The sequence below is a fragment of the Scardinius erythrophthalmus genome, assembly GCF_964197995.2.
Source record: "Scardinius erythrophthalmus genome assembly, chromosome: 2".
Classification (NCBI taxonomy): Eukaryota; Metazoa; Chordata; class Actinopteri; order Cypriniformes; family Leuciscidae; genus Scardinius; species Scardinius erythrophthalmus.
Window position 1 is genome coordinate 56,639,203 of NC_138222.1, and position 18,931 is coordinate 56,658,133.

Consider the following 18,931-nt stretch of genomic DNA (forward strand, 5'->3'; position numbering starts at 1 on the left):
ATATTAATTATAATTATTAATTATGTTATGTTTTTCACTCTTGATGTTTTAGAGTTTCACCCCTTCATTGCTGAGCACTTTTTTTCTGCATCGTGGCCGATTTGTAGCGAATTTTTGTGTTTTTGTCAATTTCCCATTCATTTACTATGGGGGTCATTTTTGACCGAAGACCATGAGTGTGACTATTTTTTTTACGACCACTTAGCATGCTCGGATCATGACCTCAATTTTTTTCTGTGTTCACATACCTAATGCCAGAAAAGTCATAAAGTTTCGTAACATTCCAATGAAGCTGTGATTTTTAAAAATTCAAAACAGATTTTTTGTAATCTGAATTTATTGGTGTGTATGTGTATAAAAGTGTGTTTCTATGTGTGTGTGTGTGTGGGTGGGTGTGAATTTTTTGCACTCTTGATGTTGTAGAGTGTCACCCCTTTACTGCGGTGTACTTTTTTTTAGAATCGTGGCCAATTTGTAGATTGTACAGACAAAAATTCAGAGAATTTTTGTGTTTTTGTAAATTTCCCATTCATTTCCTATGGGTCGGTCATTTTTGACCGAAGGCACTGAGTGTGACTATTTTTTTTACGACCACTTAGCATGCTCGGATCATGACCTCAATTTTTTTTTGCATACACATACCTAATGCCATAAAAGTCACCAAGTATCATAACCTTCCGATGAAGCTGTGATTTTTTAAAATTCAAAACATTTTTCGGTCAGAAGTGACCGAAGACTCTCTGAGGGTTAAACACAAATTTTATGAACCCTTGAACTTGGCAAACTGGATAATGTACACATCCGTATTGTGCCATCAGTCTATTTCGCGGCACGTTTTCTCAGCCGAGACATAGGATGTATTAAAGACATAAGCCCTTGAAATTAACAAGTACTGCCCTAACGAAAGCCACATTTTGAGCAAACAGATTGATATTAATTCATGTGCTTCCACAGTGTTGGGGGTAACGCTTTACAAGTAATGCAAGTTGTGTAATCAGATTACTTTTTTCAAGTAACTAGTAAAGTAACGCATTATTTTTAAATTTACAAAAAGAGATCTAAGTTACTTTTTGAAATAAGAAATGCAAGTTACTTTGTTTTCCTGTTTATTGACTGACGGCTCTTCTGTCCACATGTTGAGAGAAATTGTGAATAAGTGCAGAGGCATTGTGTGTGAACATGATGGTTATTGTACAGTAGTTCTAGACTAAGGGCCCTATCTTGCACCCAGCGCAATTGACTTTGTACACCTACGCATGTATCATTCCTATTTTGCACCCTACACACAGCGGACTTTTCCCTCCACAGACGCACATGGGTAAATTATTGGAATGAACTTGAGGTTCAGCGAAAAGAGGAGGCACGTTCCGGCGCAAACGTTCCCTGGTGCTATTTTGCAGTTCCAGAAAACAATTCCGCCACAGACCAGGAAGAACCTAGTCTAAAATCAGTGGCATGTTATTCAGATTCTATTTTAAGGGCACATGCTTGGCCATAATGTAGCGTGTGCACAACGCGCATACACTTCTCTCATCTACACAGATGCAGCAGTTGCCATTTTTGCAAACCATACATAATTACAAGGAAAAATATTATCACACGAGGGAAATCATTGCGGTGTCCATGAAGATGTGAAAAAATAGGCATAAATCTAGCTTACACATTTACCCAAATTATTATACGCTTGTTTAACCAAAGCTTATTTGGGTGGGTTTCTCTCATCCCCAAACAATGTCACTTTTACGGCCTTTTACGGCCCTGACGAGAACGTCGGTCTCCTCGTCTGTGAACCGTTCCTGGCAAATCCGCCATGGAACAAGCGCACCTGCTTTTTAAGGGAATGTGAGATGTCGCTCTGATTGGTTTATTGCACGTTACACCCAAACCACACCTATGAGTAATGTAGCTACTTCAGACCAACCCATTTTAGATTTGCGTCGGGCGCAAGAGTCATTTATCCTGCCGGTATAATAGCAACAGCGCCCGAGATCCGCCCACAAAGTTACTTGTGCTTCGCGTTTGATACTTGCGTTTCAGATCGTTAAAATAGGGCCCTAAATGTGAACATGAATTTATTAATATCAGATTCAGTGTTCCTCTAAATGAATAAAAACAGTGAAATGCAAACTCTGAATATTAAACAAACCTGCAATAACTAAATGTTCAATTACACAAATATGCTTTATGTATTTAATCTCACTTTATTAACCGATGTATTTGCTACTGACCTGTGATCATCCAATTCAATTATGCTAAGGAAAAATTACTTTAGATAAACATCACATTTGTTTATTTTATTTTTTATTGCTGAAGTGTTTAAGTTTTGATCTTTCTTTTCCTGTGTCCTATTCTTCTGCAATCCAGAACAGAGCAGCACAGCTGAAAGGTTTGTTTGGGCTGCGCCCTCTACTGTACAGATGTGAATTTGCATTTCCTTGCATCTGCACTTTTGGTGAGAAAGGGCCTTTACATTTGCCAAAAATAGAACTTTTTTTCTCTTAAAAAACAAACAAGCAAGCCCAGCCCAGGTGAGAAAAAGTAACTCAAAAGCAACATAATGCATTACTTTCCATACAAACAAAATAAGTTGTGCAATTAGCTAGTTTTTAGGAATTAACACAATATTGTAATGCATTGCTTTGAAAAGTAACTTTCCCCAGCACTGTGCCTCCATGCACTCTTTTTCTTTCTAGTGAGATGGCTAAGGCGCACAAAGGAAATAGGTTATAGTATACTTAAACTGGAAATTCCAAATAAAAATTCCCATGTGCACGCAAAAGTTTCTCGTGAGCACCTTTAGGTGCTCCGTAACCATGACCTGAAGGGGGACATATTTAGAATTATACTAAAATACTTTTGTACTTGCTAAAAAGGTATGAATTAACAATCAGATGAAAGAAGTTTTAAATAAGAGGCCTTAGAAATTTGCTTATCAATTGTGATAAAGTAGGCTTTTGTTGAAAGAACAAATGCAAATAAAATGTCTTTATTTTTAGCTGTTTTAGCTTATTTTGGGACTTCTTATTTTAAATCCTTTTGCCGTCCCCTTGGAAGTGTTCCAAGGCCCCTAGTGGGACCTGGTCCCCTGGTCGAGAACCCCTGGTCTCTGACGTGTTCTCACAAATATGCCTTCTAAAATGTGTGTGCGTGTTCGTGTGTGTACTCAGGGGAACAGAGGAAGTGTTCCAGGCTCTGGAGGATAACCAGGTGACACTCTCTGTCATGAAAGCATCTCGTTTCGTCAAAGCATTTGAAAAGGAAGTTGACCACTGGGAACGCTGTTTGTCTCTGGTGCTGGAAGTCATTGAAATGATCCTCACTGTACAAAGGCAGTGGATGTATCTAGAGGTACGCACACACACAGAGCACTTCCTACAGTTTTATACAGCATGTTAATCATTCAAATGCTTCTCTTATGCTTTAAAAGACTATGGTTACATTATCCAGCTATACACAACACACTCCTGACCTTCCTCACACCCGGCTCTTTCTCAATAAACACCAGTCACATTAGATCACAGAGGGGTCCTCTCTCTACATGTGAGGCACAAACTCACTTCACTGTAAATGATTATCATCTCACACACACACATAGCGGAGTTCAGAGTCACACATCTGTTCTGTTGCAGCTGATGAGGAGAGTAAACCGTGGCTGTCAGCCTGGATCCCTGTGTGTACTAGTGTTTGTAAACACACCTATGATGGCTCCAACCGAGCACCACACTGTTTTATCTTCCCTTCTGTGCTTGTCTTCGTTTCGGTTGTCTGCTACCACATTCTTCCATTTTTCTTTCTTTAGAACATCTTTCTGGCAGATGACATACGCAAGCAGTTGGTTCGTGAGACGGCTGAGTTTGATGACATCAACTCCAGTTGGAAGATCATCATGGGCCGACTCGATGAGGACAAAAATGCTCTCAGAGGAACACACCACTCAGGTAATAAAGGGATGGTGCTGGATGATAAAAAATGCCTGACTGGAGAAAGTCAGTTCAGTTGACCGCTAGCTTGGCAACACTCCTGGGCAGATGGATGAAACGTGTCCAGGTCACATTTCACCTGGGAAAATATTTTATTTTGCATAAAGAACATAAAGCAGGTTAATCATTAAGAATTTTGCAATGCAGAATTATTTTAATGACAATGAAGTACAAGCATAATTCATTCAGGCATCTTACTTTTTTTTTGGCAACTTCCATCATTCTTATTACTGTAATTTCCAGACTTTTTTGTCAGTCTAAACTTTTTTTTTTATATTTACTTGAAGTACCCTCTGAGATTAATATTATAGTTAATTTTTCAATAATTCAGTTCTCTGATGTTGGTTGATTTATGATTTAATTATTAGCTTTTTTTTCTCACTGACCCCCTACAGTTCCCTCCTGATTTTCTTTTTATTAGAATGGAAAAAACATGTACAGTAAATGCAGAACAACTGCAAAGTACAAATACTGCCATAACACACACACACACATACAGTATATGGGCAAATGGGTTTCCTTGGATTCTAGGATTGTTCTAGTATTATTTTATTGAGAGTACAGATCCTACTGTTTAACAACATATTTTAGATCATCAATAAAATGTGACAACTATAAACAACTATTTTGCATCTTTTAGCATATCACATCAGTTTTTAGACATTTAGTATTGTATAGGTTGTTCTCGCTAATGGAAACCAATACTAAACATCTATAACGCTCTTTAGATTGAAAGGAGGGACTTCCTTTTCTACAGTCGACATATTGAGCGTTGCAGTTTCTGCCGGTCATTTTTCTTCTGGAAAAATGTGTTACACTTCTGAATACTAAGATGTGAAAATGTAAAGAAAAAACTGGTAATAAAGAACACATGTATGTTCCTTTTTTCTGTGGTCTCAGGTCTTCTAGAGAAGCTCTTAGAAATGAACACTAGGTTAGAGGAAATTCAGAAGTCGCTGGACATGTACCTGGAGACCAAACGGCAGGTCTTTCCTCGATTTTACTTTCTGTCTAACGATGACCTCCTGGAGATCCTGGGTCAGTCACGCAACCCTGACGCTGTGCAGCCGCACCTCAAGAAATGCTTTGACAACATCAAAAGTCTTCGCATTAACAAGGTACGTACACTAGAGCTGAGTGACATGACCAAAATCTTTTTATATCACATTATTTGTACATATTTGCCATTTCAGAAATGTATGGGATTCAGCATGAATATTAGTTTAATAATTTGTTTGTTTGTTTGTTTGTTTGTTTGTTTGTTTGTATGTGTGTGTGTGTGTAGTTTGGGATCAGTAACAGCAAGTCGGAGGCCAGTGGGATGTTCTCAGCTGATGGGGAGTTTGTTGACTTCACTAATCCTGTTCTTCTGGAGGGGCCAGTGGAGGTGTGTTTCCAACTCACAGTCCAACACAGACCTTCTTGACAAATGCATTCTCCATTGAGCTTCTCGTCTTGTATGTGTAGGCGTGGTTGTGTGACGTCGAGCGAACCATGCGCTGGAATCTGAAGGACTGTCTGAAGAACTGTTCCGGGGCTCTCAAGAAGATGCCAGGAAAGAGGAGCAAATGGGTGCGAGACTGGCCAGGACAGGTGTGTGTGTGTGTGTGTGTGTGTGTGTGTGTGTGTGTGTGTGTGTGTGTGTGTGTGTGTGTGTGTGTGTGTGTGTGTGTGTGTGTGTGTGTGTGTGTGTGTGTATGTGTGTGTACATGCAGCAATTACACAGCAAAATGTGCTTTGCTTGTCTACAGATGTTGATCACAGCCAGTCAAATCCAGTGGACCACAGATGTCACCAGAGCCCTCATGACCAGCAAAGAGAGAGGAGATAAATCTGCCCTTAAATCACTAAAGAAGAAACAGGTGAGAGGAGCTGAGCAGTTACAGATTTGAGCTAGTGATTCACAGGTCACCGGTTCAAACACCTGAAAGGCCAATTTATGAATTATATAGAATTATGCTGGCATTGTCCTCTTGGGAAAGAAAGATGGTTGCAATAGGTGGATTTTCCCTGTATTAAATGTACAATAAAGGCCTGTAGATACCAAATCCAACAATTACATTTTTTTTCCCACCAGCGACAGGTGGAAGAGTGTTTGAATCCAAAAAGGAATATCTAGACAGAATCTGCAGACTTTGTCCCCTTTTTCTGTGCCAATTTAGAAGGAAATCTGTAGGATTCTCTGGAATGGCTTACAACATGGTGTTAAATAAAGCTGAGGATACCACACACTTGTTAGTAGCTGAAAGCAAAATAAAATTATCCCTAATATTTAATTAACAAACACACACACAAGCAGTAGGGGATTTGTAGAATTTTGGGAATGACAGGTGTTTTGATTCTGCAGAAATCTGCGGAGTTCTCTGTGGAGTCATGCGGGCACAGATTCAATGCGAGTCTGCTAATAACTGGTGGATGAACTCCATAAACACTACTGACTTCACTCAAATGAGTTATTCATTTAATGTGTGTTTGTACTTGGAGCACAGGATACACTACATACACAAGTTAATTAAGGACGGCAGCTCAAATGAATTTAATCCAATCACATCTTATAAGCCAAAGCCAGTGAGACACAGAGAATGGCTTAGGCCTGTCTCTGTGTCTTTGAGAGTTGAGATTTAGTCTCAGAGCATGGCTTTTTGGGCTTAAGGAAGGTGGGGATTTTTTTGATGTTAATTTGCATTTACATTACACGTCTCAGCTGATGTTTACAGAGTATGTTTGGAGTAACAGCGGCTAGGTTTGATCTGGAACCCCTGATCCATAAAATTAGTTTGTGTTGCATCCGAGTGTGCCAGTCTTCTAATAATGAGTGTTTGCATTGTGTTACCCAGGTGTCCATGCTCAGTCAGTACTCTGAAGCCATACGAGGGAACTTAACGAAGATTCTGCGCTTGAAGATCGTCGCACTGGTCACCGTGGAGGTCCACGCCCGTGATGTCATCAACAAACTGGCCAAAGCGGGCTGTTGTGATGTCAACGCCTTTGACTGGCTGTGCCAACTACGCCTGTACTGGGAAAAGGTTAGGGGGAAGACAGGATGAAATGATGGAGAAAACGTATAGAATAGGCAGAAGGTCATCAACACAACAGTCTAAATGTCTCTGTCTGTGTGTGTAGGATGTAGACGACTGCGTCATCAAACAGACCAACACACACTTTCGCTATGGCTACGAGTACCTGGGCAACTCTGGTCGTCTTGTCATCACCCCCCTCACAGACAGGTAACACATATGATCAATTGGAAACGATATGTACAGTCAAAACCCTTTCAGGCAAGTCATTTCACTCGGCGGCCATCTTTGAAACGCCTCTTGGGCAGCTATTTTAGTCATGCAAGTACAGCTCCTATCTCTTTGAATTGGGAAACATCAAATTCTCCAAAGCTGTTCAGCAAGCTTACGATTAAATTTCATATTTGCAATCACCATTGAAATCTGACAACAACTAACTAACACATAAATGTGTTTTCTTATGCTCAAATGGCATTAAAAAAGTTTCTTTTTTCAGGCTGGAGCAGCCAATGCACATGCGATTGGCTCTTTTATTTAGAGGGCGGGACTTGTTCAGCCATATAGTGCGTTGCATTTCTTCCATTCATAGTAATACGAGTGCACTGTCTTTCTATGAAGTCTTTGGTATAGTGCAGGTCTTAAAACAAAAACCCTTATTTTAACATATAAAAAACCTTTGAATAAAATTCATAAAAAGATTCCAATCATTTTCAATCTTCTTTTTTTTTCGTCCCCCCCAAAAATGGATTTTGCCAGTTACTTATCTGTCCACTGCAAAAAGATATACCGGTAGTAATAAATATTCCAGAGGTACATGGTGCGTGAATTCTGAACGTTTTAAATGTCATAAGTAATGAAAAATAAAAAAAATGTCATAAACATTTAAATGTCATGAATATAAAAATACACTTTATTTTACAAAGTCCCCCATGGTGGGAAGTTCGGACACTTTGTTTTCATTATTAGGGCCCAAGCCCTGAAAGGGCGAAGGCCCTATTGTTTCCGTAAGGATTTTTTTTTTTTTTCTTCATTATTTTTTTTTTTGCCTTTTTGACACTTTTGGGGCCCTTAACATGCTCAAAAACTCTTGAAATTTTGCACACACGTCAGAACCCGCGGCCATCAGGGCCGGGCTGAAGCTGGTACCGGTGCGTGGCAGGGGGGCTCGACGGCGCCCCCTGGAATGGGGTCCGAAAACTTGGTCCATAAATCAAACACGCTTGCATGTAATAATATGAAACTCAGTACACATATAGATCTCATCGGGCCGAACAACTTTCGTGCTCTAAGTTTTACAAAAGCCCAACAGGAAGTCGGTTATTATACGTTGTTTGGAAAACGCATACAATGGAATGTGAAATACTCCTCCTAGGGATTTCATCCGATCGCCACCAAACTCGGTGAGAATAAAGTCAAGACATTGAGGATGAATTCTTGCGAACAGATTTTTGATATCTCGAACGGTTTGGCCGTGGCGAGGAAACTAATTTCTGGCGAATAATGGGACACAGGAAGTGTGTTATAACTTCTGCATACATTGACAGATCTTGATGAAACTTCAGCAGTGTATTCGTTGTAAGAGGCCGATCACATGGATGTGACTATTGTGAGTCAAAGTTATAGCGCCACCAACTGGCAGCAGGAAGTGTGTCACTTTCAAAATGCTTTGAAGTCACCCTCTTTCTTTTACCCGATTTGCTTCAAACTTTATGTGTATAATGTAAACACACGGCAGATGTAGACCTGTGAAAGGATTATTGATATCTTAGATACTGTTGCCATGGCAACGCATCAAATTTTAATATTCTTTTCGGATGCGTTTGAAACTCTTAGCATGCTTGAAATTGGATGAAACTCGACAGACACATAACACTTATTAGCCAGTAGACATGTGAAAAGTTTCAGAAACGGGCGTGGCAGGGGGGCTCAACAGCGCCCTCTTGAACAGGGTCTGAAAACTTGGTTCATATATCAAACACGCTTGCATGAATTAATATGAAACTCGGTACACATATAGATTTCATCGGGCTGAACAACTTTCCCTCTGTCAAGTTTCACGCCAGCCCAACAGGAAGTCGGCTATTATGGGTTGTTTGGAAAACGCTTGCTGTGGAATGTGATGTACTCCTCCTAGAGAATTCATTCAATCACCTCCAAACTCAGTCAGCATGAAGTCAAGACATTGAGAATGCTAAATTGCGGACGGATTTTTGATATCTCGAACGGTTTGGCCGTGGCGAGGAAACAAATTTATGGCGAGAAAAGAGAGGAGACGAAGTGTTATAACTTCTGCATACATTAACTGATCTTGATGAAACTTTAGCAGTGTGTTCGTGGTAAGAGGCAGATCAGATGGATGTAACTATCGTGAGTCAAAGTTATAGCGCCACCAACTGGCAGCAGGAAGTGTGTCACTTTCAACATGCGTTTGACAAAAGTGGGTGGGTTAGTTTTACCAACAGTTACAAAAATCAGTATATATATTGGTCTCACCGAGCCGGACAACTTTCTAATTTACAGTTATTAGCTCAGAGCAAAAGGAAGTCAGATATTTTGGTTTGAATGTGGATTTTTTGGATATTTCAGACTCTGAGTTTTTAGCTACTCTTCCTAACTGGTTTATTTTATTCACACCAAACTTTTTCAAAATGATAAAGATACATTAAAGATGCTAAATTGTGAACGGATATTAAACATCTCAAACGGTTTTGCTATAGTGAGGGGCTAAAGTAAAGTAACACTTAAAGCCTCATCTTCTAAAAATGTAATTAAACACCATTTATTTCTATATAAAAGTATAAAAATATCACAACTAAACCCATTTTATTCTTTTTTTTTCAATTTAATAAATATTTATAAGTTTAAAAATAGTAATTGTACTATTTAGTCCCATACAAGTCAAGTCATACATAGGGCTATACTGCCCTCTTGTGTTCAAAATCAGGTAGGCCTATTGTATCTACTTAAAAATATACTAGGTATGTGACGGTGAGAATATTTTACCACCGGTTAATCGACATGTGACACCGCTGGGGGCTTTTGAATCGCCAACTTAAAAACGAAAGTAAAATATGTTCGTCCACACTGACATTGATAGTGGTTGAGCGAGCGTTTCAAATTAATTCCTATGGAAGTAGGAATTAACTGAAAAACGTTCACTCTGTTCTGCTCGTTCCTCGCCGTGGATGTGCACCGTTATGAATGCCCGTGCAGCCATGAGCATTTTAGTTTAATTTTAAAATTAGCGCCTTTCGGGGGTTGATTGCTTGAAATTATTTTACAAAAGCACAATGTTGTGTTTTATTGCGACTGTACACAAATATAAGTTAACACTTTGCAGTTCGAATGTCGTCCTGTATAATGACGGAGTATGTTTTTATGTGTCCACTGTTCAAACGCGCCCACGCCACACACACACACCCACCCACACACACACGGTTTACTATCTGTGTGGGGACTCTCCATAGATTTAATGATTTTTATACTGTACAAACTGTATATTTTATCTCCTTACACTAACCCTACCCCTAAACCTACCCATCACTGAAAACTTTCTGCATTTTTACATTTCCAAAAAAACTCATTCTGTATGAAGCTTGTTTACCCATGGGGACCTCTATTTAGGTCCCCACTGTGATACGAGTCCCCATGAGTCTGTGTGCATTCAGGTTAAAGTCCCCACCGGGACAGAAAAACATGAACACACACACACACACACACACACACACACACACACACACACACACACACACACGCACGCACACACACACTAGCATTGCAATCTTGACATTGCAGCCTGTTCATTATAGACTTAATAAAATATAATAATAAAATGGTCAACCTAACATATAAAGATTACACTGCTCTAAATAGTCAGTAGTACAATTCGTACAATCACAGTAAGCACCGCTCCACTGTGAATTTTCCAAGGACATTTTTGCGCATGTGAAGAGGATCATTTTTCCCTTCGATATTGGAACGTGAGTGAAGTACAAAGCATATAATAAACAATAGTTTAGCATCCAAAAAAAGGTAATTATATATATATATATATATATTTTTTTTTTTTTTTTAAGTGACAAGACAAAGAATATTACTTGTCTGATATATATATATATATATATATATATATATATATATATATATATATATAAATATAGCTGCGAGCAGCGATGGAGGGCCCAAGCCGGTGACACCGCCACCCCGGTGCCTTTAGTGTAACTAAAGGCACCAGGTTGGCGGTGCCACCGGCTTGGGCCCGCAATCGCTGCTCGCAGCTATATTTATATATATATATATATATATATATATATATATATATATATATATATTTTTGTTTTATTTTTTTCTCCATTTTTTCATAAAAGTCAAGTCATTATGTGGTGACCAAAAATGAACTGATTGAACAAATCAAAAACTCTTATATTTTAGAGTTTTGAGAAATGAGCCACTCTTTGTTATAAATGCACACACCAAACATTCTCCTCTCTCCTCTTTCCTCCTTTTCAATCCTCTTTATGAAGAGATGCTTTTTTAGTTCCCATATACTCTATGCCAGGCACTTTACTGCCTGCTTTAATTCACTTTCTTGCCCAACTCATCCATTTCAGAAATTTAATTGAGTTTATTATTATGGTTTTTATTTTAGTTTTGTAATGAAATTCATACATCATATGTCAATAAAATAAAAAATTGTCAAGCATTTTATGAATGAAGCTTTAAATCAAAAGGTCTGTGCCCGGTTGCATGAAACCCCTCCAGTGATTTGACTAAAGAGTATCCCTGAGGTTAGAGATCTCTTTAGGAGCGGTGCAACAAACGTTGGTTGTTTAGTTACGAAATCTCGCACAGTTAACGGAACATAGCGGACTGCTGACCTTTACTACAACTATACAGCTGTACAATGATATCTGAGTTATGGAGATAATTTAAAGGGGTCTGGCAGACATCACAGAGCATCCTAAAATATGAACACTTGCACGCACACCGATGCCACCAAACCTAAAATGCCCCGCCGAACAGAACTTAAAGAAACACTTCAGCAATTAAGGGGAAACACTTAATGACAACCTTTTTTCTTCCAACCGATGTTTCACCTAGTGTATCCTTAACCTTATAACTTGGATTTTCTTAACTTGAGGGCTTTGTCGCAAGCAGGCCCTGATAACCAGTTCTCTCAGACAGAACACAGTAACATCCGAGTGAAGCATGTAGTATTATACTCTAACTCTTGATATGTTTATTTGAGTTCATGTACATTTATAACAGTGAATTTTACCTGGGTGTCACTATGCATGTTGATGCATTAACACCACCAAGACCTCTAGATATAATCACCTACACTCTCATATTATACTATAACTCTCATATTACTAGAGATAACAATATATTGTGTGACAGCCAACTCCTGCATTTGACTGATGTGATCAGCTGCTTTGTAATGATCATCATGGGGACTCTGATGCTGTTATCTGACTTCAGCCATTATCCAAGTCATTATGAGTGAGAGACAGGGATCATGTCATTAACCTTATCAGTCAAGATCTTACCTCCCCATCAGTAGAGCACACCTGCACATAGAGGAGGAGAGAGAGAGAGGAGCTCCAGATGTCTCTGTGTGATAATTGAACAGAAATGTGAATAATTGTGTCTACATGAAATTATGCAGAGATTCCAGCCAGGAAGTGGAGTCAGGAGTCAATGGCGGATTTCCTGTAGTGTGTCTTTAGAGACTGCAAAAAAATCAGCACAGAACGTGCCTCCAGTGGAATGAAAGGAAGAATCTAATCCGGGTTTATTATGTTGAGAGGGTGACATCTTAAGCCCACTCAAGGACATGGACAGTGTGCTTAAGCCTGTCTGTCTCTTTTCCATCTGTGTTTGCGCTTACGGATTCATGTGATTTGAGTGAATTTCAGTGTGTCAGTGTGTCTATCCCTGTTTCTATTCTAGCCCTATGAATTGCCAAGACATATTTCCTGAAGTTATTTGTTACAAATCCTCCTTTTAGTGGTGTACTTTAAGAATAAAATGGTCAATAAAACATGATAAAGAAAGAAAGTGGCAAATGTGACCAACTCCATGCATATCTGCAGCATGTTTTTGCTTTAACAAGCCATGATTTGTCAGAACACATTATAAATGTGTAAATATCATACATGTCAGTGTATGTATGTATTACAGAATGTGTTTGTTCTCTGTGTAGGTGTTACATGACTTTAACCACAGCGCTGCATCTGCACCGGGGCGGCTCTCCCAAAGGCCCTGCTGGAACTGGGAAGACAGAGACGGTTAAAGATCTGGGTAAATCTTTGGGCATGTACGTGATAGTGGTTAACTGCTCAGAGGGCTTGGACTTCAAATCTATGGGCCGCATGTACTCCGGGCTGGCTCAGGTATCCATTAAACCACATCATTCAAGCACTTAAACTCAACAACAGTTGATGTAGTGTTGCTGAATATGTGCTTATGTCTCCCTCCAGACAGGTGCATGGGGCTGTTTTGATGAGTTTAACCGGATAAACATTGAGGTCCTGTCCGTGGTGGCTCAGCAGATCCTGTCGATCCTGTCTGCTTTGTCTGCGGGACTCAACAAATTCACCTTTGAGGGAAGACAGATCAACTTGGTCTGGTCTTGTGGAATCTTCATCACCATGAACCCAGGTGCTCAGACTCACCATTATGTTTCTCCATCAAGCCAACTTACTTTCTTCTGTGGAACACAAAAAAAATATCGTTTTCTCCATATAGTGAAAGTAAATGAGGACTGAGGCTGTCAAGCAACTTAACGACAAAAATGCATCAAAAAGCTTTGTCTGAAACAAACAGACATTTAAGTCATTATGTGCAAATAATCTTCGGTCTTCAATGCTATGACATTGATTCTGATTCTTAAACAAATAATTCAGATTGATTGTTTTGAAACTGGATCAATTGATTGATTGTTTGATTAATTCATGAAATCTCGCACCAAGGAGAACTGGGCAGGCTCAAGATTTTCAGTGAATAAACAGTGTATTTTGGTCTGTTTTTTTAGACAATCTTCAGAAAAAATGGCTTCAGAAAAAAATATATGGATTCATTTTCTAATACTTTTAAGGTTTTTATTAATGTTTTTTAAGAGATTGACAGCCCAAGTCCTCATTTACTTGCAATGAGTAAAATAAACCTTTTATATTACTCTTTTAGGGTGTGTTCACACTTGTCATGTTTGGTTGGATTAAAAGGAACCTGGTGCGATTTCTCTGTTAGTGCGGTTCAACGCTGATATCTAAACCCTGGTGCACCAAACAAGCGGACTGAGGCGCTGAAAAGATGAGTCTCAGTCCGCTTTCAAACGTACTCTGGTGCAGTTCGAATGAAATATGAACCCAACACGGACCAAAGACATGTAAAGGAACCAAAAATAGGACATGTCACAAGATGCGACACTCAAATAGACAGAATGCTCAAGCGTATCTATTTTTCTGATCATAGTCGCGATGTTGCCCATCACAGTTTGGTACAGGCATCAGAACCGCGTCTCCTCGCAGCAGATCTTCATTTGTGTGTGTGACAGAGGGATTCCTGTCGCTGTTTTGACTCCTTTACACATTATATAAACTCTTCACGAGTTCTCAGCTGGTCAAAATATCATCATATTTAGGCTACGCACACACAACGAGCGCATTTGTCCACAGCACTCGCCATTCATTGTTTTGGATGTTTGGTAAGTCATGAAATATGCGTAATAAAAGCCAACCAATCAGGTTGTGAAAATATCCCCATGCTTTTAGTGTTAAATGCCATTGTGAACGCTAGGCAGACCAAGACTAAATGTGATCCAAGCGAACCGAACTACAAGTGTGAACACACCCTCATATTCCACTGAATACAGTCATACAGGTGAAACAATATAAGGGTGAGTAAATGTTGATTTTTTATAATTTAAATTATTTTTTTGTTGATCTATCCCTTTTAATATCTTTATAGAGTTGGCAATATATGTTTTAGTCTGTGCTTTTGTGGTTCTCATTGCCTTCCTTCCTCTCTTGTCTGTGTATGTATATTTCTTCTGTAGGCTACGCTGGTCGCACAGAGTTGCCTGATAATTTGAAGTCTATGTTTCGGCCGATCTCTATGGTAGTCCCAGATTCCACCCTTATAGCTGAGATCACGCTTTTTGCAGAGGGTTTCAATAACTGCAAGGTACATTCTCACACACACACACACACACACAACTTCAGTCTGATAAATTTATTCTGAAAGTTATTGTGTGGCTACACAGCATGATTAACACCAATTCAACCATTAAAAAATGGAGTGTGATTTTGCACTCCTTTCTTTGACACTTAAAGATTTTTCTTTTTAAAGCATCATCTTTTTTAAATCATGTCTCATTCACTGACAAACTTGAGAGCAAAACAGAGGCTGTTTTGTCCATTTTAAAACCTTATACTTAAAGGTGAAGTGTGTAATTTTTGTATGCTAAATACTTTCTCCTATTCCACACCTCCAAGTATCTATGATTCACACATTTTATTATCCACCAAGGATCATTTAGGGCTGTAACAACAGACCCCTCCTCAAAAAGCAGCACAATGAAGCATCATTCATGTCTGTACCACTAACACCACTCATTAATATTGTATAATTGAGTCATTTCTGTAAGTTCATAGTGTATGAAGAAAACAGTTGTTGAAGGAATTGAGAGAGCTGCTTATTATGGGATATTAGATTCTATTGAAGATGGCGGAGATCAACTCAGTTATGCAAACACAGATGAACTGGCTCACACACACACTTACACACTCCAGGGGGCTGATCCTGCCATCGGATTACCTCCAACACGCAGTAGGCATGCCAATTGTGAGTTTACGCACGCATGTGCGCGAGAGACATCCGACCGATGCATAATGCCAACCCCTTCAAACACACACTCCACAAACACACACCCCTGTGGTTGACCAAATCCCACAAGTTTCCACTGGCTGCGTCCCCTCTCTTCCCCCTGCTTGCGCGCTCCAAACGGGAAGCCTCATTTGTTGATGCCGTACACAAGCCCGGTGGGCTGGCAGCGGCACAGGCATGGGGAATTGGACTCAGAATTACAAATAATGGACTTGAGATTAAGAGAGCTGGGAAGGGAACCAGCACCGGCCCCAGCCAAGCACAGAATGTCAATGGCAGATTTGATTGTCCCGGCATACTCGGCCCTCTTCCAGACACCCATCTGCATAGTCAATACGGCAGAATCATCGCGTGCTGTCGAGAGAGAACTATTACCTTTGCAAATGAAAGGAAATGGACATATCAATGCCGGCCGTGTTAGAGAGAGAGAGCGGGAGAGTATTGCCCCGACGCACCGGAGTGTGCAGGTCTTGGTGTTATGAGCCATAACTGACAGCGAGATGACCGTCCCCTGCGAGCCCATAGTCTGCTCAGCCTAGCGTGACTTTGGCGCGCGTTTCCGTGTGTGCGCTCGCGTGAGCGTTTGTGCCGGTGTAAGTAAGACTGTTAGCAGGCGGTGTGGAAACGGAGCTGACATGGTAACCCTCACACACACACAGTGACTTCTGCCTTCTGTTACATATTCACGGTATTCATGGACACACACATACGCTCACTTGTATGCTTCAGCCTTTTTTGCATTCTGTCACTCTCTCAATCACACACATAAATAGCACCCATTGTGTTCATCTGTCATTATTTTTCATTTTAAAACAATTGTGCTTTTTATGGTTGTCTTTCCAATAATATTTAATAAATTACATCTTACCTTCAGACTGCTTATAGTTTATTCATGTTGAATTTACATTGGTGAATCATTGCTAACATGCAATTGCATTATGGGCATTAAGCATGTGTATTGAAGCTCCTTTGTCTAATTTAAAAGCCTAAATTAAATCTGTTGATCATATGAAGCGATCGTGTCTCTTTAGTAATTTTGGACTAAACCGCTCATTTCATATAGATTTGTTACGATCTCTTTATGAACTTTTTGAAGCATTAAAGTGTCAGTTGCGTAGCTGTCAATGGAGGAACAGAAAGCTCTGAGATTTCATCAAAAAGAGCTTCATTTGTGTTTCGAAGATGAACGAAAGTCTTCGAACGACATGAGAGTGAGTAATTAATGACAGAATTTTTACTTTTGCTGAACAATCCCTTAAATTAATTATTAGATTTTCATCAACTCAGGAACCCACTGCAGTTCCCTAACAAGCCCCCAGGGGTTTGGGAAATCCTGCTGTAAAACAGTGGCATACAATGCAAAACATTACCGATTGGTTTGTAACACACTTTTTACTTAAGCTCTCCAAACACAATGCATTTTTGCAAATTTGACAAAACCTTTTTGAATGCAAACCTCTTTTAACTCATTGTGTTTTCTTGAGGTTGTTCGTCTTACTGACTTTGATTTCTTGATCTCCATTCTTTCATAGATGAAAAAATGATGCAATAAAGGTTATTGAATTTGTTCATTTACACCCCTCTCACTCCCTCTCATGCTCTCTCTTTATCTGCCCGTCTGATATTACGTCTATAATGTTAATGTTAACTGGAACTGTAGACACTGTTATTTTCTTACCAAATGCTCCTGGACTTATTTTAGAAAATTCATATGTGAACTTTTCACGATCCAAACAATTCCCAACAGACAAAATCAGCTCTTGGCCTACATTTTTCTCCCCCATTTTTCCAGTTTCACTCAAGAATATTAATGGGTTGTGAATGCAGTCTAATGTAAAAAAAAAAGAAAGAAAAAAAGCATTGTTAGACTTAGTCTGTGTTTCTCGTTGTCTCTCTCAGGTTTTGGCTAAGAAGGTCTTCACTCTGTATTCTCTGGCAGTGCAGCAGTTGTCTAAACAGGATCACTACGACTTCGGCCTGCGAGCTCTCACCTCTCTGCTTCGCTATGCTGGAAAGAAGCGCAGAGCTTGTCCTGACATTGTCGATGAAGAGGTGAGGCACACAAATATGCAGCATCCAATAAATCCAGAAACATTCCTCTCAGAGTCCTGCTTCACCTGAATACGCCTCAGTGCACGTTCAGTGAAACAGACAGTTTCTGTGTGTATGTGCACTGAACTATCAGTGTGTTTGTGTGTGTGAAGTGCTAATGCTGAGAGAGACATGTCACAAAAACTTGCTCCTCTCTGGATGTGATAAAAAATTTATCAAAGGGGACAAAACCTTAAAAGAGAAGTCGAAAAGGACTCCACATGAGTGCTCATCTTGCCACTCTCTCTGTCTTTTTCTCTTTACTTCAATATCATCACCCATGGAAAAGGTGCCCCATGTTTATTTAAAGGTTCACATATGTGTAAGGTATGCTTGTTAAAATAAATGTCATTCGGAAGCAGTATGGCTACTGCTTTTGATTACAGAAGAGCAGGAAGGGCAGTTTTCAGATGTATCTGAGACCAGTGCGGTCTCCTGCTCATAAATTAAGGTTGACATTTGGTTAAGTGAAGCTGGCCTACCTTAGCTTTGAAGATGTATTAAGCTAATTTAACATCTTTTTTTTTTTCCTCATACCCTTTGACCTCAGATCCTGCTGATGTCTATGAAGGACATGAACATTGCTAAACTAACCTCCGTCGATCTGCCACTGTTTAACGGGATCATCCAGGATCTTTTCCCTGCCGTGGAAACGCCCACTATCGACTACGGAAAGGTAGCATGTCCCGTAGCGTTCATCTGGCCTCATAATGGACTCACAAAGCAACCGAAAGTCTGTGTCTATTTGTGTGTGAATGTGTGCTCATGACTCACAGCTCTTAAAAGCATATATTTTTTGTGTGTTTTTGATTATACCCGTCCTATTTTTCAGTGAACAGCTCTCACACAGGCTCTCTCTCACTGAAACGCCTTTCAAAAGATCCATTAAAGCCTGCAGATATTTTCCTGCCCTGTCTGCACACAATTCACAGTCCACTTCTTTAATACAGATAA

The 18,931-nt window shown here is 39.7% G+C and overlaps 1 protein-coding gene across 1 annotated transcript in view; it reads left to right on the forward strand.

The window, feature by feature from the left end:
- Positions 1-18,931, forward strand: part of dnah2 (dynein, axonemal, heavy chain 2) — a gene marked incomplete at its 5' end in the record, with an annotated part of 165,133 nt that overhangs the window by 85,395 nt on the left and 60,807 nt on the right. The window contains 13 exons of the mRNA XM_081349604.1: positions 3,168-3,348; positions 3,800-3,938; positions 4,881-5,098; positions 5,266-5,367; positions 5,448-5,573; positions 5,732-5,842; positions 6,818-7,006; positions 7,104-7,207; positions 13,203-13,392; positions 13,480-13,660; positions 15,057-15,184; positions 17,786-17,938; positions 18,528-18,653. Of these exons, the coding sequence (XP_081205730.1) occupies positions 3,168-3,348; positions 3,800-3,938; positions 4,881-5,098; positions 5,266-5,367; positions 5,448-5,573; positions 5,732-5,842; positions 6,818-7,006; positions 7,104-7,207; positions 13,203-13,392; positions 13,480-13,660; positions 15,057-15,184; positions 17,786-17,938; positions 18,528-18,653 (1,948 nt within the window). The remainder of the gene's footprint in view (positions 1-3,167; positions 3,349-3,799; positions 3,939-4,880; positions 5,099-5,265; positions 5,368-5,447; positions 5,574-5,731; positions 5,843-6,817; positions 7,007-7,103; positions 7,208-13,202; positions 13,393-13,479; positions 13,661-15,056; positions 15,185-17,785; positions 17,939-18,527; positions 18,654-18,931) is intronic.